Raw genomic sequence first — 25,357 nt, forward strand, 5'->3', positions numbered from 1 at the left:
CTGTTTATTAATTTTAATTTTTTTATAGATATAAGCTCCTCGATTTACAATCGTTTTCTCAACTTTATCTTGTGACACAGAACAGAAACACTAAAATTCTTACTCTACTTGCAATCATGATGCTATCAAAAATTGAATGGTTTATTGAATGGCTGTTTATAATTACTCTGATTGTAACTACAATTTGTAACTATGTACTATGATTTATCAGTCGTAGTTAATGAAACGATAACTTTTATGGACTACTCGTAGTAATATGCATACGTATAAGGTCGAGCTATATACATCCCAATGTACAATCAATTATGCACATAACTAATTTTCCATTTTGTTCTCAAAAACCGTTCATTAAGATTAAAAATAAAAAAATATATAAAATAGAAAAATATTTACAAAGAAATGTATAATTATATAATATAAAGAGAAATGAACATAAAATTAATTTCATTAATATTCAACAATCATTTCGAGCTGAATGAGAATTATTTTGCATAAAACGAATTCGATTATAATTAAATGAAATTAACTAATAACTATCAGCATACGACAAAGATAAATCATCATCAAGAGAAAAAAGATGAAGATTTTGAGACGTAATTAAAATTTTTCGGACAAAGTAATATTTAAAATTTAATGATCGAATAATTTACCGTTCAAATTTTGAACGTACATTATATAAAACTTTCAAATCTGAAAGTTTCCTAAACTCATTTTCTTTCCAAATTACAAAAATATTAAAAACGTTTTAGCAGCTTGTAGCTGTATCTCTTTTTTTAATAGTACCATACTTAAGTACAATATGATCTAAAAGTGATGTATCTAAATATTATTTATAATACTAAATTTAACTGTAATTCAGATAAAATCATCACGTACACAGTAACATTGCAGAAAATTATGTCTTAATGTTCAAGAAACGTGCAAAAGTAATACGCTGTGTAAAAATATGCAAAAATAATAATTAAGTAATTTAGAAGCGCAGTCATACATATACAGTTGATACGCATATATTATGTCAATGATAAAAAATAATTTTGTTTTAATTTAATCTGGTCTGTGCATTGTGTACTGGTTTAGTCGTCTGTCGTTGTCACACGCCGGAGAAACGCGCGTGCTCCGCTATCGACCAGAAACCCTAGTCCTCCTCCACGTCTCATCACTTCTCACCCAGTCTCGATCCGCCGCGGCGTCCGAACGTACTCTCGGCTGAATCCCAGCTCGCCGGGGCGCGGCAACGCCTGCCGAAGCATCCCCGAGGATCGGCCGTTGAACGTGAATATTCCATCTTGCGTGCTCCGATGACAGACCGAATATCGGCGCGAAGATGACGAGGGAGAGACTGACGGATCGGTAGCTAAACATTAATCTGTATATTTTCTCAAAAAAGATGAGAAGCTCACATCCTGCCGATGTTTGTGTTTGTATCCGCGTCTCGCCAAGAGATCGGATTCAGCATGGCAATAAGTGTAGCTAAGGTGTTATTGTCGACGGTATTAATTAAGGAAACAAGAGATTAGATATTAAAAGCGTAACGACGGTGTCTCGCCGCGTTGCAACTTAAAATTGCTCTATAAGAAGATTTTGAAGATTCTATCCGAGTGTTGTTACTGAAAAAAATATTACTGAATATGTATCACGTTCAAGCATTTCGCGCGTTATATCTGCGAAATCATAATAGATATCCAAAAACAGCTGTTTGAGAGTTTCATCTTTCAAGTTCACATGCGCAAGGACATAGGATTCGACCGAATGTACGTACATCTTAGGTTTCGCCTATTGACAATATCTTAATATTACTTGTGATTTATATACTCTAAGAGATTAATAAATAAAATTAGTCTGTAAAATTTGCATTATTTCTATAAGTTTTTGTTTTCAAATAAAAAAAAATTTTTTTAATATTTATAGATAACTAATAAAAAAGGATCTCAAGAATCTTTACAAAGATGGTTTTTCTACATTTATTTGCTCAAAATTTAAGATTGAATTTATTATTATAATTAAAGAAAATAAAATTCTGAAAAATCAAATATTTATTTTACATCCAAATAAAATATTTAAAATCGCAAATAAAATTATATTTAATTATAATTATCAGGGATGCACCGAATCTTGAATATCTAGCGTCTTCTTTTCGGATGTCCGGTATTTGATCGGATATCCGGTAGGGCAATTATCCGATCGAATACCGGAAATTTCCCCGGATATCCTGTCGAATATCTGGAAAAATAGCAATGATAATTTTCTTTATCTTCCCAAACATGATAAAAAAAAAAGGAAAGAGAAAAAAAGAGATGATCTGTATAAAAAATTCAGTTGAAAAGAATAGAATTTTGTATTAATAAATGCAAACTATCAATATAAAATTTCAAATATATATTACCGGATACTAATAATATTCGGCCAGAGAATAAAAAAGCGCCGGATAATGCCGGATATTTCCCGGATATCCGATATTTACTTAATAATTATTAGATTGACGAGAAAAAATAATTAAGAAAAATAAATTTATTTTTAGTTAAAAGAGTCTTAGTACTTAATTATTGTATATTTTAGAGTGAAGTTGTATATATATATATATCCGGAATTATATTTTTTATTATTTACGAATATTTTTATACAATATTTCAATACAGAATTGATTTTGACCTTAATAAAACTTTCAAAATGCAATTGTTTTCACTTTTTAATTTTCATTTATATTTATATTCTTTACTATTTTAATCTTAAATTGTATAATTAATTTAAAATTAAAATCAAATGTTCAAAAATTAAAATAACAATAAAATTAAATATTAAAAAATAAGAAGTTTAATAATTAATTGAATTAAAATCTTCTCTTCTCAGTGTATTTAAAATCAAATAAAAATGTCAGATTATATTATTTTTTATACTATGATTTTTATACTATGATTATATTATTTTTTATACTATGATTTTTGTTAAAAAAAATATTTATTCTGAATTGATCAAAAAATTCGTAAACCAAATATTTTAATTGTTTCATAAAGCATTATTTATATATCGAGAAGCATTAATATTCATAATACAACAATATTAATCCTCATACAACATACCTTATTCGAAGGACGTCACATAAACGTCACGTATTTATATAATATCGTGAAGTTTAGGTGATATCCCTTGTGTGTCATATGAATAATTTTATCTTTTGTTGCAAAAGAGAAAAAGCAAGAATATTCACGTATATAGCTGTACTGATGATGTTCTAGGAATACAATCGATGGATGCACCTGCTCTGGAAATGTATACGTCGTTAAACATAATATACAACCAAGTAGATCTAGGAAGAACAAAATGAGCAGAAGTTTGAATGAAACGGAAAAGAGACAGAAAAGATCATGCTGAGGCTCTACCTATTAGATTATCGCGTAGATATGCCACAATTAGTTATTATCATTGAGAAGAACTTAAGGCGTTACAAATAGTTATTAATATAAGTACGGAAAAGGCTCCGTTCCATTTGCTTGATAGAACTCAAACAGATTATGTGACTAGTCATTTTTTTATTATACATATCGATGAAAAAATATGACAATATGTATATTCAACATCTATAGAAAAAGATTACAGTTTACTAGCGATTAAAAAATAAATATAAAAACTTAAGATCGAAGAAGTTAAGAGAAAGTCAAGATCAAATAGTGTGTTAAGAGCAAACATAAATTGATTTGAATAATAAACAAGAGTCGACTAACATCTCGGAATAGCAGCTTCGTTGCCTATGTAAAAGTTATCGTTTAACATATGTGTGGAATCGAAAAATAGGAACAAATTGTGGCGATTAGAGACCGAAACGCCCCTTAAATGAGTAAGTAACGATATATTATTTATATATGCCGACAAAATAGCAGCGATGCTCCGTAATCAACGTTCTAGAAGTCTTCCAGGTCCGTGCAACGGCCATTAAATTAACCGCAAAATGTCAACGAGAGGATAGATCGCATAATGAAATAATCGCGCTCAAAATCTCATAATTCTTCATCTCTCGTAATCATCACTACGAAATTCATGGACCACACGAACATATCGCGGTTTCGTAAAGGAAATGTGAATCTAATGAGAAGAAGAGAAACAACGAAAAGAAAGACACTTTTTGCCAATTCTCAGCTCACTTCGATAGACAATCATTGAGAGAGTAGAACCTGATTAAATGCAGAATACATATGTTTGCGTATTTTGAATTTTTTGATGTTCATGCTACGCTACGGGCTAATTGCTATAAATATTGCGAAACATTCGACTTCGATTTATTCATGCGCTTTTCATTGCGAATTAAGATGTTCATGAGCTTTGCAATGAGTAATCGTGTCTATGAGAAGATACGATATACATAATAAAAAAAAGAAACTCTCTTGATCATTGCAAAGAATGATGGAAAATAGAAGGACCAAGACTGCTCAATTTAATTCTATCTTCTAAGCTGCCGTTCTTTGTGAAAAAATTTCGACGCAATAATGGCAAACAAAGATGTAGCATAATATAATTAATAATATACTTCTTTAATATTATAAACAAACGAGAAATGCGGAGTCTAAATTTTAATCCGTGAGTTCTAATTTAGGCCAATTAACAGATGTCTAAACCACAAATGATATCGGTATCCTGTTATCGCTATCATAGAAACAAAGATATTGAACATAATGTATATACTGATTGTACAATTCTATCTTACACATACGAAAGTGTTTGATGCATGTAACCGCTCTGTTATGCGTGATCATCACTCTCTTGAAGAGGTAAAATAAATATTCCGTTTTTTTTCTCCCAAAAAACATATTCTTTTGACATTCATAAACATATTCTGTACATAATTTTTTTTTCATCGCGAGCAATGATTGAATATTGTTAACTATATTCTTCTTTATGTATGTCAATCAAATCAATTAAGTTATATTATTCAAAACATTTTTTTTTAAAGCACCATAAATCAAAATCATCAATAGAATATTAATATTATATAGAGTATTAATTAATTTTTGCAAAAAAAAACGAAGAAATGTGATAATAAATTTTTTTGTTAATCAATTTTTATCAGTCAATTTCATCGCACTTTAAAATTATTTATTAAGCTAATCTTTTGATGCACATTATCAAATTACATGACTTTAAGATCTGTATTCATAGTAATGATTTAACCTGAAATCCGATTTAAGCTAAGTTTAAATTAGTCTTTTATTTGAAAAACGCGATTCTTAAATAACAATGTAATAAATCCATTGGTTCAAACCTAGCTTATTAGCTTATCTGACCAAATCGATCTATAACTATATCGAACAGAACCATACAAACTTCAATGTAGTAAAAACCATTTCTTTTTTTTTTTCTTTGATATAGGCACTGTTTCGCGGCGGCAAAAAAGCTGTTGACGATGAGTGTGAATCTACCACGGCATTAATCAAAACTAAAATACAAAAGGGAGGTCTGCGACTACGACGATGGCTAATTGCACTACTACTATTTCTGTTAACATCGCTTCTTATTATCAACAGCTACAATACCGGTCAATTTCGGATCACTCGATTCGGAGAAATGGCCAAACCAACTGTCCAAGATGTAATAACCCGTGAGTATTAAATCATTATTATTTAATTTTTTCATATGAGGGTAATTCAAATACTTATTGTTAGAACTTTATGTTGCGGTAAAAATATATCAATATACATATACACGTATAATGAATGTAACAATATGTACGTATGTAAAAATTATTTTTTTAACAAAATGTTAATATTAAAAAAAAATACTTCATTTTTCTCTTAATATAATATTAAAAAACTGATTCATTAACTGATCGTTTAATACGTGTTTATAAATAAAAAGTAAATACTAAATTCCATTACGGTGTACTTTTACTAAAAAGCTTTTGCAATCATTAAACAACCTAACATATTATAATTGTAAAACTACTTGGAAAATAAAACACTATCCAAGATCTACATGTGTAAACGGTATAAAATTTTCTCACAATCTTGATGATCGTAAAGACTCTTTAAAAAAAATGTTTTTTAATTTAGCATACATGAGATCACTTGTGCATAGATATGATATTATTACCGTAAGATTTTATGAAATTAGTATAAACTTTTAGCAGCGTTAATGAGAATAGAATTAATATGAATAATGTTTAAACAAAAATACAAAAGTATGTTCTTTAATTTCAAAAATTAAATAGTACAGGACTCTTAAAAGACAATACAAAGAAATGTAGGGCATATAAGAGTCAATGTAATTAATTATAAATGCAAGAAGTATAATATGATATATATGGTAAAATGTATATAAAAAATTCTATAAATAACACATTGTAAAACACATTACATGTTTCGGCTCTTGGATTGAGCCATCTTCAGATAAAACAAAATTCGCAATCTTAAAATTTATTTCCATCATTATAGACAAATCGTGATTAAAATTATCTAATTTATATAGCGATATTGATGAATGCTTTACGGAGACTATGAATTACTTGCAAGCATTTTACTGATTATTCGGAATTTCATGATATTCTAATTAAAGAAATATATTTGTTAACCAATAAATAAAAATAAAAAGTAAAATTAAAATCTGAATAAAATAAAAATCTGTTAAAATCTTATCTACTTTTAAAATTCTATAAAAACCAAGCAAAAACATCATCTCAATAAAACAGTCACCAACGTGATCGCAGTTATCATTTCTTAAGAAAAAATACTTCGTCAAATTCATCGTATTATAAAATCATGTAAAATATAAGAATAGTCAGATAGTAATAATATGTAATACACAGTCACTATATTAAAACTTGATAATCAGTACAGAGCGAATCTTCCAGACAGAATTTTTTGAAAGATATATAATATTAACGATAAGGCTGATTGTCACTATTTGAGCGGCAATTGACCTTATTTACCTGTTAGAATTTGTGACGAGTTTCTAAATACACAGGAGAAATCTCTGTTTTATCTCTTTATCAAAGAAAAAAATAAATTAGGATCAAAAATAAAATAGTTATCAGACAAACCATTAAGACTAAATAATGATAACATTAAACTTATAAAATATACTAAAAATGATTCTAACTCAGAAGAGATAGCATCTCCTGCAATATTTGATTGTGAAAAAGAACAGCACAATCCAGACAATAACATATTTGCTTCTTTGTCGTGTTGCAATCCTCAGAACAGTTTCTCTCTTACACTATTTTCTCATCTAGTTGTGACAATAAATCAAGCTCCTTCATCCACAAAATTAATATATTCCCAAATTCCTTCTTAAATAGTGAAATTTCATCTTCTCTTTCCTTTGTCAGAAACAAATGGTTTGTGAATCTCTTCTACACCCATTCCGAACGATGTGCAGATTTTTTTACAACTTGGTGAGAACTTTGCGTTATCAAATAGGAATAAAAATCATTTTTGACTGCATTAAGAGTATAGAGTATAGCACTCGAAAATTGTTAATTGATAAAAGGATTGATATCACAAATCATTCCATATCCATACTTAATAACGTAGTTTCCTCTCCTCTTTTCACAACACCCATTAACACAAAATTATTAGAATTAGAAACTGTCACAAAAGATTTTTTAAAATTAAATCTTGATATTAGGTGTAGTAAAAAGAAATCTATTATTTTTCCAATAGATGGCTTTAGTAATCTGTATCTCGCGTTGTATAAGTGCGATCGGGTTACGTCAAATGGCGGTAGAAAGATAACATTTCGTACTAAAAAAATTTCTCAGACAGATTTGTGATTGCTTGAGTCAGTATTGTTTGATCGCATGTCAAAGATGGATACCAACAAAGAGAAAATACGCCATATTTTACAGTTTTTCTTCGATAAAGGCGAAAACGCAAGCCAGGCGGCTGAAAATGTGAATAGTGTTTATGGTCCTGATATTGTAACAGTCAATATCGCGCAATTTTGGTTTCGTCGATTCCGTTCCGATAATTTTGATGTCAAAGATGCACCACGCTCTGGAAGGCCAATTGTCGAAAATGTCGATAAAATAATGGAAATCGTCGAGTCCGACCGTCATGTAAGCACTGTTTCGATTGCCCAGGAGCTAAACATTGCACAAAAAACCGTTTGGAACCATTTAAATAAGGCTGGATACAAAAAGAAGCTCGATGTATGGGTGCCACACGAGTTAACGCAAAAAAACCTCATGGACCGAATTTCCATCTGCGAATCGCTGCTGAATCGCAACAAAATCGACCCATTTCTGAAGCGAATGGTTACTGGTGATGAAAAGTGGGTCACTTACGACAACGTCAAGCGAAAACGGTCATGGTCGAATCGCGATGAGCCGGCGCAAACGGTGGCCAAGCCAGGATTGACGATCAGGAAGGTTTTGCTGTGTGTTTGGTGGGATTGGCAGGGAATCATCTACTATGAGCTGCTCCCCTACGGCCAAACTCTTAATTCGGACCTGTACTGTCAACAATTGGACCGTCTGAAAAAAGCAATCGCCCAGAAGCGGCCAGCTTTGGCCAATAGGAGAGGAATTGTGCGCATCCGTCCATCAAGACAATGCCAGGCCACACACATCGATAGTGATTCGCCAGAAGCTCCGGGAGCTTGATTGGGAGGTTCTTATGCATCCACCTTATAGTCCGGACCTGGCACCAAGTGATTACCACCTGTTCCTGTCTATGGCGAATGATTTTGCTGGTGAAAAATTCGCCTCAAGAGAAGCTTGTGAAAAGGACGAGGGTTTCTATGAGAGAGGCATAATGAAATTACCTTCAAAATGGCAACAAGTTATTGAACAAAACGGTGCATATTTGACCTAAATCGGATCATTCTAACTATGCTAAATAAAGCCTTCAATTTAATGCAAAAATAATAGATTTCTTTTTACTACACCTTATATAATATTCACACATGCTGACAAGGATAATGTCACTGTAACCCTCGAAAAAGATTTTTACATTAATAAAATAAATGAAATGCTTGGTGACACAGTATGAAATAATAAAAAGAAATTCTTGTAAAAAAATGACATCTCTCAGAATTATGCTTACAAGATGGAGGACTTGCATATATTAATAAAACTCAATATAGACGTTTATATTGTAGTGGGTTGCTTCCGAAGGCCTATGCAGTGTCAAAGATTCACAAACCTAATTGCCCAGGATCATAATGTCTTCAATAGAGAATCCGTTATATTCCTTAGCTTTATACAACATCATGTTTGAAACCATTCCTAAAGCTGAAAGTTGTATAAAAAATAGTTTTCAGCTTGTTTAAGATCTAAAAGGGATGAGAATTGACAATAATTACAAATTAATCTCATTGGATGTAGGTTCTCTCTTCACTAATATTCCATTAGACATGGCTATCGATTGTGTAAATGACAATTTAAATTTCATCTAAAAAAAATGTGACTTACCCAGACCTGATGGAGTTCCTGATGGTGGTTCGATTTATTTTAGATTCAACATATTTTACATTTAATAATATCATCTATAAACAGAATTTTGGTATACCCATAGCGTTCTCCGTTGTCACCATCATTGCAGACTTAGTAATGCAAAAATTATATAGAGAGAATGTCTTTGTTATCTTACAATAATCAGTTGCTTTTTTATTATCATTACGTATCGTGACGATCTAATTGCTGCTATTCCTTCCTTTGAAATCAATTTGTTTTTCGAAAGTTTTAATTCGTTTTACTCACGTCTACAATTTACGTTAGAAGAGTAGGCTCTGACTCACTAATTTTCTTAACGTTACGATCATGGTCAAAGAAAAACATTTAACTTTCGATTGATATCAAAAACCGATTTTTTTGGGGAGGTTTTTAAATTATTTTTCAAATCATCTTATCTCCCAAAAGAAGGGTATAATTTTTGGTTTGGTAGACAGGGTTTTATTGTTATATGACTCTGAATTCTATCATAAAAATCTTACATTGATTGTTAATATACTAATAGAGAACGATTATCACCTCAAATTCATTTTTAACGCAATCTATGTCAGAAACATTCAGCGTGAAGGATCAGTAGTACGTGATTGTACGAACAATAGCGATGAAACATCATGGTTTACTGTGCCCTTTGTTCCATCAATAATAGAGAAATTCAAAAAATTTAATAGAGAGGATATCAAAGTTTATTATAGCTCTAATAAATTGAGTAAGTTCATTAAGGTACAAAAAAATTCTCGTTCAAATTGATCAAAGAACAATATAGTATACAAGATCATATGCAAGGATTGTGATGCATCATATGTCGGACAAATGAGTAGACAACTTAAAATCAGAATTACAGAACATCGTAATCATATTTGTTGGAATACATCTATCCGTTCCGTACATAGTCCTATCCGAACATAGACTGCAGACGACACATGATTTTGAGTGGAATAACATCCAGATACTAGATGAAGAGCCATATTATAATAAAAGATTCGATTTGTACTGATTATTAAGTTTTAATATAGTGACTGTGTATTACGTATTATTACTATCTGACTGGTATACTATCTCTTATATTTTATGATATGATGAATTTGACGAAGTATTTCTTTTTAAGAAATGATAACTGCGATCACATTGGTGAGTGTTTTATTGAGATAATGTTTTTGGTTTTTATAGAATTTTAAAAGTAGATAACATTTTTTAACAGATTTTTATTTTATTCGGATTTAATTTTTTTTTTATTTATTGGTTAACAAAATATATTTCTTTAATTAGAATATTATGAAATTTCGAATTGGTCAGTAAATCGCTTGCAAGTAATTAATGATCTCCGTAAGGCATTTATCAATATCGCTATATAAATTGGATAACTTTCGTCGCGATTTATCTATGACGATGGAAATGAATTTTAAGGTTGTGAATTTTTTATCTGAAGATGGCTCAATCCAAGAGCCAAAACATGTTATGTAATGTATTTTACAATGTATTATTTATAGAATTTTTTATACATTTTATATATCATATTATAATTTTCTTAATTTATAATTAATTACGTTGATTCTTATATGCCCTACACTTCTTTGTATTAATTTCAAAAAGTTATTTTTTTCTTAAAAATATTCAATATATTAATATTTTTTAAATTATAAACGATTGAAAATAAAAATTAAACTTTAAAGATAAAAATAAATAAAATTTTAATTCTTCATTTATTTTAAATATCTATTATATTACATTTTAACGTAATTTTAAAGTTTAGTTACTAATTGTAAGACATACATATAATTCTGTGATGATAATTAATAAATCGTGAAAAATATATCAATAATACAAAAAATAATCTTTTTATACTCAATATACAGATCTTTCATGATAAATTATTATAACAGCAGAAATCTTATTTATATTCAATTTGATCTGGTTTATATTAATTCTTATATATTTTCGTATTTATTTTAATTATTATTTTGTATCTATTTTAATTGTTAATTCGTAAATTTTACAGAAGAATACGTATCGACAGCATCAAATGTATACATGCCAATAGGCAACGGTGGCTTTCTAGTTCGCAACAAAGGATGTCGGTTGCCAGCAATGGATCCTTTAGATCTTGCAGTTCGACATTTCATAACAAAAGATGTGTTCGAATGCGAGTACGGAAATTTTCCACCATTAATTGAATCGAACAATACCGCGCTATTCGTTAATCCGCTAACGTGGAACGAATTTCATAACAGTCCGGGCGGTATAAGCTGCTGTTGGCGACCATTTTGGCGAACGAAAGATAATGACAATGCTGTCACGTTAGTATTATAAAAAATTTTTAATTAAAATTATATAAGTATTTATATTATCACGATTGGGTAAGTTAATATTTTCTTTACTAACTAAATTAAGTTGAAAGTTGAATGACGAAAATACTAACTCACAAAGAGAGGCTACGCTCTGCTCTTCATCGATTGTGATCAAACTTGCAGCAATGTTACCTATGCAGAGGACCCTACCAAATGAACACATATAAAGCCGTTCCCACTAATAAAGCTTAGAAAGGGGTTTAATAAGATGTATTTACTGGTTTTATTGGTTTGACCTTGGGTGACATCGCTAAGGTTGATGATGCCTCCCAAATAAATACATCTTATTAAATCCTATCATTTTGGTCTAAGACATTTTTCTCAAAAATGCATACTTTTCGAAATATTAGACTGTTTTCACATTTTTTGGTACATTTTTGAATGCTCATTACTCGGCTTCTAAGCCCTATTAGCGGGAACGGCTTTACAGGTATTCATTTGGTAGGCTCCTCTAACATTGCTGCAAGTTTGATCAAAATCGGTGAAGAGCAGAGCGTAGCCTTCCCTTGTTAGTTAAAGTTACGTTAAGAATTAACGTTATTGAATTAACTAAAAATTAAATAAAGAGACTAAGAATTAAATAGAAAATTAATTTTTAAAAACATTATTTTTATTAAATTATAATATCCTAATTTTTATTTAAATCAGATTACTTTAAATAACAAAACAATAAACGTTTTACATAAATTTAATATTTTAATAGTTATAAATTATGTGAAATAACAAAAATATCTCTTGTACAATAAAAAACTGATTTTTTATATTTCTACATGGATATTTTCATATTTTGATATATTTATATAAAAGAAAAATAAAATATAATTTTAAAAAATGTAATGTGTACTCTTTGTACTTCTCTTTGTGCTAGCTATGCCTGCACATTGTTTAAAAACTATATGTAAATAAAAAATTTATTCTTTCTTTATCATTCAGGCGTAAAGCAAGGACAATATAACGCAATTACTCTGATAGTATTTCCTAAATACAAATCCAAACCACATTCATTTTTGGGCACTATGAGCATCGCACCCATTACATAATTATTCAATTTTTTCTAAATTAACTTTTTGTCTAATATTTTGTAGAAAATAATATTAAAGAGCGTTTAGAGATTAAAAAAAAACTAAAACTTAAAAAGAAAAACTTAATAAATTAAAATTAAAGGTAACTAAATTAGGGTAACTAAATTAAGTTGGTAATAAAGTTTAAAGGTAATAAATTAAATTAAGATAATTAAATTAAATTGAAAATTATTATAATTTATTTAAAATTAAATAAATTAAGTTAAAAGTTATTAACTTTTTAACTTTTTATTTAACTTTTAATTTCTTGATTAATTACTACCCAACCTTATATGTATACATGTGTAATATAACATAAATTATATATATATTAAAAGTGTATCAGACAACCCATATTCCTCTTTTCTCTCGGATATGAATAGTGGAAGAAATTGAAGAAAAAATTTTTATTATTAAAAATAAGATAATCTAGGTTAAATCTAAAATTTTTAATAGGAATGTAAGTCGAGTAGAATATCATTGGATAGATTTTTTTTTTAAATAAACAACTTTTTTTATATTATGGTATACAACAAAAATAAAGAAATGTCACAGAATCATCCATTTGTCAAAACATTAAAATTATCGGAAATTTAAATTTAAATTTTTAATATCAAACGCTATGTGATAAATCAAATGGTAGTATTTGTGTTTTTAGGAACGAAATACGAAGTGGGAAAAATTGTAGCAAATTAAATCTTAAATTTTTAATTGAAATATAGATAAAATAAAAATATCATTGAATAAGCCCATTGAAAAGAAATACTTCTAAATAAAAGAGATTTTAATATCTTTTATTATTTTATTAACAAAAAATGACATAATTTCTTATTAATGCGTTTTTTCAATAAAAAAAACTAGAGAAAACTGTGTTTAAATTTTGTTGTTCATACGATTTGATTTTAAAGATTTTAATTTAATAAATCCCCGATAACTTTTAACGTCTAGACAATAATAACTCATATAATCTGTGATAAAAAAAATTTTTCTCGTAAACCGTGACATAAAAAAAAAGATATTAAAAAGAGACAATAGTTTAAACAAATGTATATCTCGCAATTTTTAACAAGAGTCAATTTTTGACTCCTATTGACTTTTTGTATAAAATTTTTTTATTGTTTGTTGTATCAATAGATATATATATATAAAGGAGTCTATAATTCATTGGTTTAATTTAATTTCATTATTATTAAACAAAAGTTGTTTATTTTTAAAAGATCTATTTAATGATAACTACTCGACTTATATATGTTCCCATTAAAAATTTCAAATTTGACTCAGATTTCTCACATTTCCGGAAAACCAAAAATTTAATCAGGTCAGATAAGCTTTGATAATGAAAATGTTTTTTCTCCAACTTTCAATCACATTTCCGAGAAAAAAAATAATACAAGTGGTCTGATATATCTTGTGTATTATCTGTAGGATAGATTTGTTAAACAGATGACTTTAAATAAGATAATAAAATTTTGCAGATATGACACACAGTGCTATCCTTTCCAAGATTCTTGCACAGTGAATGCTGAATTCGTAAAAGTTGAATGTTATCAAAACAACGAAATGGTATACAAAGATTACTACGCTTTCCTACCTCGTAAGCCTTCGATAGAGGAAAGATGCAGGCAAACACTGAGAATGGATACGCTGATCGACGATCGTCTCAGCGTTCTCATTGTCGGACTCGACTCGGTTTCCAGGATGAATTTTCACAGAATGATGCCGAAGACTGTAAAATCACTTCAGTCTCTCGGTGCCGTAGAAATGTTGGGCTACACCAAGGTCGCTGATAACACATACCCAAACCTCGTCCCGGTATTAAGTGGTCTGAATCAAGAGGAATTGCGGGATCTGTGTTGGCAAATGCCTAACAAAACTTTCGACGAATGCCCGCTTTTGTGGAAGAACTTCAGTGATGCTGGTTATCGCACAGTATTCGGCGAGGATGCTTGTAGCATGACCACGTTCAATTACCTGAAACCAGGATTCCGCGAACAACCGACAGATTACTATCTGAGACCATATTGCATCGGTGCTGAGAATGACATTGGTAACACTCATAAACTGAACGCCAATCTCTGCCTCGGTACCAGGAAGACATTTGAATGCATGCTGGATTACACACGCAAAACGGCGATTGAGTTCTCCTCGGAACTTTACTTCGCCTTCATTTGGCAGGCAAGTCTTACCCACGACTATTTCACGTATCCTCAGTTGGGTGACAACTCCTACCACGAGTTCGTCGAGTATGCGTCACGGGAGGGTCTGCTGAATCGCACAGTCTTGATCATGATGAGCGACCACGGTATGAGATGGGGCGATTTCCGACAAACGTATCAGGGAAAGATTGAGGATAGTCTACCTTTCGTCTTTATCGTGCTACCGAGATGGTGGCGCGAAAAGTTTCCTCTGGCTTGGGGAAATTTGCGAAGGAACAGCCATAGTCTCACGACGCCCTTCGATCTTCATGAAACGTTAATGGATTTGCTGAATCCGCAACTTTTGCGAGAATCATTTCTTAAGAAGCGCATTAAAATTCAAGCCGCCTCGTCTGGCATTCCACGTGGCATCAGTTGGTTCCTGCCGGTACCAGACATTCGTACCTGCGACATGGCGCACATTGCGAATCATTGGTGCATGTGCCATACCAGTAATACGGTCGCATGGAACGACACCGGCTTGCACGATAGCGTATCGTTCCTCGTTAGAGAACTGAATGACATGTTAAGCAGATATCCAATGTGCGCAACCTTGAACCTAAAAATGATCAAAGATGCAAAGATGTGGCAGGATAAGACGGAAGGGGCGACGCTGGTGGATTACACAGTGACCATACAAACCACCCCAGGTGATGCGATCTTTGAGGGTACAATACGCTATAAAGCAGACGATAACAGCCGCAAATTGGCTGGGTCGGTCAGTAGGCTGAATGCTTATGGCACTCAGAGTGCCTGTGTGGATGAATTCAACATGCGTTTGTATTGTTACTGTCTTTAACATAACATATCCAACAGACTGCTCGAGTGCTGAAGCTTTTATATCTAATAATTTAAATCGGAGCTTGATGCAACTCAGTCGGACCAATATATGTGTTTAGTTTTCCGTTAGCCAAGTTGGACTTTGAAGAAATAATAGATTTTTTTTATTATGATAGATATACTTTTAAATCTGTGAAAAATAAATAAAATCCGACTTCCATGTTAGAAAAAATTCATAATTAAAACTTTTACGAGTATATAAAATTTTCGACAAGTTGGAAGTCAAGAAGATAGTCGATTTTTTTATTGCGAATTTTGGTAGATCAATTTATAAATATGTAAAAAATAAGAAAAATATTCGACTTCTATAATAGTGAAAACTCGTTGTTAAAACTGTCGAATATGCAAAAATTTTTTCAGATTTTTACACAATTCGAAACAATACAAAAATTTTGTACAGAAATTAAAAAACCAAGTTGCTAACGGAAGATGCAAAATTCATATATATATATATGTGGCTAATGGAAGATAAAACATCTTCAAAGTGTCTTTGAAAGTTGTCGAAGTTTGTCTTCTAGACACGTGTTTTGTCTGAAAAGAGATCCCTTTCCTCAGACTTAGAGATCGGTTCGATTAGATTTATGGGTTCGAAAAAAACTGTCAAGTATTTTGACAAACTCCATATTCAATTTCGTAGGATGTTGCTGCTTCTATCTTATTACTTCTATCTTATTCCGGATGGAACAAACAATATTTTTATATACAGGGTGGCTAAACTTCGAGATTTTATAGGAAATTTAATTCTGAACAAAAAGTATCCTAAATATATTTCGAAGTCTGGCCAAAACGTTGGGAGCCATCCTGTATACAGTCAAATAAAACGGCTTGATGAGTGGCATCGAGTGACATCGCACAAGTTCATATTCTCAAGAATATCGTGTTTATCGTATATCATGAATATCATTACATAACTTAATATTTATTTAAATATATATTCTTCCATATAGCTCCTCGATTAATTTAATCAGGCAATAATAGATATTTACGAGCATTAAGGGGCAGTCTATCTTGCGCTCGAGATTTTTAAGATTTTTTAAAGAAATAATTATAAATGCTATTACGCGGTTCCTAGCTTTATACATATTTGTATATATTTATTAATGTTTTGAGAATACTGAATTTTTATGAGTCATAAAAATAGTCATTTTTGTTATTATACAATGTTGACGCATTAAAAAAAATATCCTGTCTTCCTGGCGATAGTGATAACGGCCGTTATAATTATTTAAAAAGATTCAAGCAATATTAAGTATCTCAATTTTCATTCGTTTATATATGGAGTAAAAATAAACTGTAGAATCATTGAGAAAACTCATATTTTTAAAATAATGGTGATGAAAGTTAAAGAAAAAACTTTAAAATTTAATCTAAGCAATCTGCGACTTTAGTAAAGTTTTATCTTAAAAATAAATATTTTAGAGCGATTTATGAACATTACATATTATGCTAACATTATATTCCGAATGAAATAATAATAAGATGGTAAGTCGAGATACTTAAAGAAAAGAGGAAGCAAAGATTTACTTGAGCTCTTTTCGAAAATATCCGTTCCTATAAGATAATAAATAATTAATTTTTAAATTAAAAGATATTGAATTTTAATGTATTGTATATATAATATCTGTAAGTAATTTTTTTAATACACATTTGGCAATTTTTAATAAAAATTTCTTTTATTTTTAAAAACAGAAACTAGATAAAAGAACAATTCTATAAATGATTAGAACATTTCATGTTTTCATTATATTCCATTCTATTATCAAAGAAAATTTGTAATAATGTGCCTAACTGTTTCCTAACTTGGTTAAAAAATATATTTGTATTATTAGGAAGCTTTCAGTAGAACGTTTCGTAATAAAACTTATAAAAAATGAAATTATAAAATTTTATCTGCGCGTTGATCTGTATTTTCACTAATTCTTCAAATTTTAATTTAAAACTTTACGAGTATATTTTTAGAATTTTAAGATTATATAAGAAAATTTATATAATATTTTTAGAACTTTAAGATTACATAAGAAAAGATTGGCTATTTTATCTTCCAAGATAGACTACTTTCTTGATGTAGAACTGCATAAGCGCTCGCTTTGTATCTCTTTCTTCGTTCACTTGCTTATTTGCTCGAATGACAACACGTCGAGTAAAACAGCTTTGCACTTGATAAGAAAATATATTTCATCCACTCTAATTTATATCAAAATGACCTATACTTGTCATGCGGACTGTCTCGTCAGTTTTTAAGGTTGAACCAATCGACTTTTAATATCTGTAAACTTGATATGTAATTACATATTACGGCGATCAGTGATCAATCCGCCAATTCTCTATATATATATACATATATATATAAATAAAAAAAGATATTTTACTATTTTTTATGAGTGTATTTCATCAAACCATTTTTTCACGATTGCAACTAAATAAAATTAATTATTAGATCATATGTGATACTCATTTAATCATTGCAATTATTTTTAACATATTTCTACAATTTTATACCGGAAAATAGACAAAAATAGTCTACTCTCTGACAATACATTTCATAAAACATTAGAACACATTCTATAGCTTGTGCATTTATTTCTGATTTATTTTCTTGTTTTTGTTTGGGGAAAAATAATCACATCTTTCTTTGTAATGATTTTGTAATAGATTATAGTTATACTATAATAAATTACATATAGAAGATATTGCCACTTAAAATACATAGATATATTTGAATTAAAAAATTGGCTACAAATGTATATTTGTTAATCTTATTATGGTATTATACTCATTATATATTCACTGATGTTTATATTCAAAATTTCTTTGCAACTGCAAAGAAATTTCACCTTGTGTTTATGCCAATATACTTGCTAAGTTTTCATTATTAATAATAATATAAACATGGCCAATCATTAATAATTTATTAATTTATATGTGGTCTTTTTTATTTCATATTAAATGCAAAATCTATCCACACACATATCAATCTCTCCTATATTATTCATATAATTTAATCAATATAACTTAAATTACAAAATAAATTGTTTAATTATTTCTGACGTCGGCAAATAATTGACAACAATCAAACATTAATTTAAATAATTGGCAACAAGAACTAGTTTAACCAGTCTTTTGCATCTAAATAAATTATATTTGCTACTGATTTAGTGTAGAAAATTATATATGTACTCAAATTTATATATCCAGTACAATCACTGGATTATCAATTCTCTTGGTATTCTTTAGTACGGAAGCAAGAATATCGCTCTTTACAAACATACTATATCAAGACATACATTCCAACCAAAGCACTCATTTTGCACTCACTTTGTACATATATACTGCACTTAAATATTCAATTGCCATGTATACCATTGTATATTCGATTTACAGAACTTTGTTGCAATAACTTTCTTATATCTGAAATGTAATAAAAACATTTTTTTAATAATATATAATAATAATAATATAGTGCATAAAGTTTCACGAATACAGAAAATTTTTGTTTACCTTCTTTTTGTTCGTCTGTAAAGTCGTTATCGGGGAATGCAATATCAAACGTAACGTATAAAGCGCCATGAAGATTGTTATTATCATAATTAGGCATTCCTTCGCCCTTTTTCCGAATTCGGGCACCATGTTTAGTAATTTTGTCCCTTTGGATAGTGACTATATGACCATCTAAATGTTTTATATCTACTGTGAAACCTAATAGGGCATCTTGCAAAGATATCGTAACATTTGTATATAAATCGTCATCTTTTCTTTCGAAAACAGGATGAGGTATAGTTTGTATCCTATAACAGACAATTGTATATTGTAAATATATATAATTGTATTAACTTAGAATGTTATTTCATTTGTACACTTTTGTCGTACGACAAATATGTGCAAAACGGAGATATCCTCGGATATCTCTATCCTATAGTCAATAAACAAACTTGAAAATTTTGTCATACGACAAAAACACACAAATTAAATAGCAGTCTTATATAGAATAGGCTGAAACATAGACCGAAAAAAAATACTCTCTGAAGTGATTTTACATCTAAAAATTAAAATAATAAAATTAAATTCTTCTTTCAAGTTATTTAAAACAAAAATTATTTCAAAAATCAACTAAACAAATGTATATTCGATTAAAATTCAATTGTATTTAATAAAAACTTGACCTTTAAAATCAATAACACAATAGAACAATAATACAATAATATAATTAATCTTGGTAATAAACAAAAATGAACAATTTGTCAACAGAACTTTTAAATCAAATATTTGATTGTTCGATTAATTTTTTAAGTTGCTTTTTTTGGATGTAAAAATACATATAAAAAATTTATTCTACAATTCCAATTTACTTTGATTTTTACCTTCACTTAAGATAATCTTTATCTCGATTATTTACACACACACGCGCGCGCGCGCGTGCGCGTACGTGCGTGCGAGCGTGTTGTGTGTATGAATATGTATACATTCAGAATATTTACTCACTTTATTATAAGATCTCCTGGTTCTCCATCAATATGTGGTTCTCCTTCTGCAGTAAATTTAGTTTCTTGATTATCTACCATTCCTGGTTCAACTTCTACTTCCAATATACGTTCCTCATTAACCAATTTTACATTTGGACATTCTGAACATACAGACTGTTGCATCATTTGGTATCTGCCATTTCCTAAATTACGAGTAACTAATTCCTGCCTACAATTACACTTTCTTGTTCCTTTCACTGTTTTTATAACTGGCTTATTTCTCGTAATCTAAAATATGCAGTAACAAAATAAGTTTAGTAAAGGAAAAAAATCACGCACTGTACTATTCATAAGAGAAAATTTTACCTCAATAAAATTTCCACTATATAATTCTTCTAAAGTAACAAACAGGTCCATTATAACATTTGAACCTTTAGGAGTTTGATGTTGTTGATGAGATTCACCACCAAAATGGAAATTGATGTCACCAAAGAAACTTGCAAAAGGATCCATATTACTATTCATCATGCCGTCCTTCTTCAAACATTCCTCTCCACATTTGTCATATATTTCTCTTTTCTCAGGATCTGACAGCACTTCATATGCTGCTCCTAAATCTTGAAACTTTTGAGAGGCATCTGGATCATCTTTATTCTTATCAGGATGCAATTCTTTTGCTAATCGTCTGTAAGCCTTCTTAATTGCATGTGTACTAGCACTATGTGATAATCCTAATATATTATAAAAATCTCTTCTGCAAAAAAAAGGTAACAATTACAATAAACTTCTTTATTTTTGCACATTATCATTACTTAATTGTAAAAATCTATCAAACGTTAACAGCCTATATTATACAAGATCTGTATCAATTCTCAAAACTAAAAAATTACAGGGATTAGAGAATTTTTCATCTATTTATATTTCTTGTTGAGTTCCAAGATTATTATACAAATCTCTGTGATACACGAGTGAGATGCATGAGTTTAATTGACAAGGGGACGAAGGGATAAGGTTAATGCGACTCATTCGAAAAAGGCTATCATGCAAAATGTGCCATAAAAAGAAATACTGTTCTAACTTACCCAGCTATAGATAATACAACACATATTGTTAAATTTATGAATAATACCCAATTTAACTTTAACCCTGCCATCCTAGCAGACGTTATACGACCATCTGAGTACGCTTGCATTCCACAAAGCTTAAATCGTGGTAGCTTCTCATTGGTCTAATAAAAAAGACCAATCTGATATTTACAACTAGAAACCTTCTAATAAGAGTCACGACATGAGAAAATCGCACATTGATTGGTCCGTTACATTTCAGAAATTCCCGCCCAGTATTTGAATACCTATGTTCGTGTTACTTTTGAATATCTACAATATAATTAAAATTGTATATTTTAAAAATATTATCAAATAAATTTCTTATATTATGTATCAAAATAATACGAGAAGAATTATTTAGTTTAACATCTTTTTTTTACAAAATTATTTAAAAAATTTAAAGATTTAATAATTGTATCTTGAAACAATAAAATTACACAAGTGAACAAGTTCAATAAAATATTTTATATTTTATTAATATCTAATAAATTTACAGCTAGCCTGTGAAATAAACATAATGGAATCTGTGCATAATATACATCTGGAATGTAGCTATGTAATATTATGCACAGATTTCATCATGTAACTATGTTTACAGTAGCGTAGAAGGTTTGGGTTTATGTGTATAATAATAATCAGAGAATGGAATTACATTACATTATATATATAGAATTGTTTTCCGCATAGCAATTTAAATTTCAAATATATAAAATTTGAAATTAAAGTTGCTATATAACAGATACATAGCAATACGTATGAACACCATAGAGCTTATATTATTGGAGAGGGAATACGGGCATCGAGCTGTGAACAAGATCTAAAGGACAGAAATATCTTTTTATCTTCTTCTATCTTTTGACGCATGCGCAGAAAGAAGAAAAGTTATTAAGTAGGGCTCCTATTCTTAAAAAGGGTATGTTCCCTTTTTATTGGCAGTGCAATCATTATGACTTCACAACAATGCACTGCCGCAGGCGTTCTAAAATTACTATGGTATTGCCAGCACTACTGTAACGTCGTATTTCGAAACAACTTTGCAGTAGACTGGCAGTGTAAACAGACATGGATAAATGTACTAAATTGTCAATAAATTTTAAACGAAAACAGCAGCAATAGTTCTTCCAAAGAAGATGAACTAATTATGGGATTACCAATTCAAGTAGTTTGACCTTGTGTTAAAAACTATATGGACACAGTTAATAAATATTCAAATGTGGAATTTAAAAGTCATTTTCGATAAAATGAATATATGTACGTCTTCTGCAGTTAAATATAATGTATATATTTTTTTATTTTCTGGCTCGAAATATTTCGACGCGTTATGCTTCTTTAAGTGACGCCATATTGCACAGTAACTGCCTCATCTCGGAAACCGCAGTAGTAGCAGTGGCAATATGGCTTTCATTTATGACGTCATTGAGGGAATTAAGATGCGATTACATGGAGCGTGATATGCGGTACGCGGTACAGTAACTAATAGTAATTAATTAGGCAACTAGGAAACCGCATATCACATACCGTCTACTTCTTTTGCTGATATTACATGGAGCGCGGTTTGCTGCACAGGCTAGTACTAAACTCACATTAGTATAAATTTTTTTAAATATATTAACTTTAGGCACACTTTATCGATACTCTTATTTTTTTTAACAGATTTACTTAATAATTGCGTTTAAATCAATTAATTCCATTAAAAAATGCATAGTAGTGTATAGTAATGTTAGTTTGTCACTAGCCCGTGCCGTAAATTACACCAGTTGCCCAGTTAGTTACTATTATTCTACCGCGTACCGAGTACCGCACTCCATATAATCGCATCCTTAGACGCTGTCGCAGCGCGCTGCATAGTAATAGCGGAACAATGTTTCAGTACTGTCAGTACTGGCAGTGTATATCGGAACACTCAAAGTATCACATACAAAAAACTAGGGAAATGTTATAGTATATGTAATACATACTATAGTATTTCCGTAGTTTTTCGTATGCGATACTTTTCGAGAATAGATGCGTTCGGCATTGCAAATCGGAGTTCGCTCTTTTATCTCGAAAATCATTCGGCAATTCGGCTTTCTAATATATACGTAGGCTGCTGGAAAAGTTTCTGCAAACAATATGAAAAAAAAACATGTAAAATTCGGTAAATGGATTTATTGTTTTTCGAAGTATTCGCCTATAAGATCAATACATTTTTTGCATACATTCGAACCAATTTTCAAAGCATTTTTTTCCACTCTAAGGCTGTAACCTCAGAAATCAGTATACGAAATGTTTCAACAGTTGCTTCAGGCGACTCAAATCGTTCACCACGCATCTTATTTTTAATGTTTGGGAACAAAAAGAAGTCATTAGGTGATAGATCAGGTGAATACGGACAATAAGTCATCAATTCGACAATATTACTGGAATCAACGGTTTGACGTGCTGTGTGACAGCTGACGTTGTCATGATGAAAGATGATGCGACGATTTCGGTTTGTTCTACGCAATTCATTTATGACTTCTAGCAAATAAATTGTTGTATACCAATCAGTATTTACAGTCCTTCGATCCTCTAAAGCCACGGTTGTCACATGTCCAGTATAACCGAAAAAACAAGCAATCATTTGCTTGGCAGCACTGCGTGAACGAACAATTTTTGTTGATTTCAATTCATTTTGAAATACCCAAACAGTGGATTGTTGTTTACTTTCGGGCTCATACGAATAGATTCATGTTTCGTCCCCAGTTACGATGTTGTAGACCAAATTTGACCGACCTCGGTTGAATTTCTTGAGCATTTTTTTGCTCCATTTAACACGAGCCTGTTTTTGAGTTTCGGTCAAATTGTGTGGGATCCAACGACTGCAAAGTTTCCGTACGCTCAAGTGATCATGCAAAATCGTATGTATTGTTTTCATGTCAATGCCTAAGGATGCCTGAATCTCGCGGTATGTATATGCCGGTCTCACTCAATCATTTCATGCACAGCATCAACATTAGTGGCAACAACAGACGTGGATGGACGACCTTCACGGAATTCATCACTAAGAAAAGTACGTCCACGCTGAAATTCGGCAAACCAATTATAAATAGTCCTATTGGATGGTGCTTCATCCCCAAAACCAAATGAAGTCGATCGATGCATTGTTTCGGAGTTAGATTACATTTGTAATCGTAAAAAATCAATGCCCGAAAATTTTCACGCGAAATTTCCATTTTCTTACAAAATAACTTCTAGCGTGATGGCCGAGAGGTCTAAGGCGCGCGTACTACTACAAAATAACTTCTTTTAAAATATTATGCAAATAAAACTAGTTGGCTTGGGTACAAACTGTCCATTGAATTATAAGTTAAAATCTAATTTTACTGATATGATAGTAGCAGAACGTTGGTGCCACTGGAAGTACCAGATTGCAGAAACTTTCTAGCAGCTTACGTATCAATCTCATCCATGTTCGATATTAATATTTCTAGAACTAATCGAGCTGCTCGATCTACTCCGGATCAAAGATCTCGTAAAGCTAATGCAGATTTTTGCGTCTAAATTAAATTCATAACTTGTATATTTATGATAATGCTATCAAATAGAAATTGATAGAGTATATTATGTACAATATTTAATGAGGAAAGTAAGTTTTTACAATAATTCTTTTCTTCTTTATAATATATTAAAGACTAACAAATATAAATCAAGTGATATAACTTATAAAGTGCAGAAATTTATTTTGCAATGTAGTATTTTCTTTTAAAAAACACACCTTATATATGAATCTACTACATTCATGTGTAACAATCTATTTATAGTATATAAGACTATTATCAGTTTCTAGCAAACCAAAAGAAATTTTCAATTAATAAAATATTTTTTATTTATTCATAAAAATAAACAATTTCATTTTATAATCTAACCTTAAAGGACAGTTTACAGCTCTGTAG

The 25,357-nt window shown here is 30.2% G+C and overlaps 2 protein-coding genes across 5 annotated transcripts; one reads left to right on the forward strand and one right to left on the reverse strand.

Moving 5' to 3' along the window:
• The first annotated feature begins 3,599 nt into the window (after positions 1–3,599).
• Positions 3,600–15,914, forward strand: LOC108753132. Of its 4 annotated transcripts, none has more exons than XM_018494473.1 (5): positions 3,600–3,832; positions 3,901–4,760; positions 5,359–5,587; positions 11,433–11,730; positions 14,318–15,914. In XM_018494473.1, exons 2-5 carry the CDS (start codon positions 4,665–4,667, stop codon positions 15,834–15,836), a joined length of 2,142 nt encoding a protein of 713 aa, XP_018349975.1. In that variant the 5' UTR covers positions 3,600–3,832; positions 3,901–4,664; the 3' UTR covers positions 15,837–15,914. The 4 variants fall into 4 exon arrangements, with proteins under 4 accessions (XP_018349975.1, XP_018349976.1, XP_018349977.1 ...); XM_018494474.1 differs by having other exon boundaries at positions 3,904–4,760; XM_018494475.1 differs by having other exon boundaries at positions 3,912–4,760.
• Positions 15,915–18,574: 2,660 nt separating this feature from the next.
• LOC108753153 (dnaJ homolog subfamily B member 11) lies at positions 18,575–21,529 on the reverse strand. Its single transcript, XM_018494503.1, has 5 exons — positions 21,420–21,529; positions 20,704–21,091; positions 20,357–20,625; positions 19,376–19,662; positions 18,575–19,285 (listed from the first exon to the last, which is right to left on the reverse strand). The coding sequence occupies exons 1-5, from the start codon at positions 21,527–21,529 to the stop codon at positions 19,221–19,223; spliced, it is 1,119 nt and encodes a 372-aa protein (XP_018350005.1). The 3' UTR covers positions 18,575–19,220.
• Positions 21,530–25,357: the final 3,828 nt, after the last annotated feature.

This window comes from Trachymyrmex septentrionalis, unplaced genomic scaffold (genome assembly GCF_001594115.1).
Source record: "Trachymyrmex septentrionalis isolate Tsep2-gDNA-1 unplaced genomic scaffold, Tsep1.0 scaffold66, whole genome shotgun sequence".
Taxonomy (NCBI): Eukaryota; Metazoa; Arthropoda; class Insecta; order Hymenoptera; family Formicidae; genus Trachymyrmex; species Trachymyrmex septentrionalis.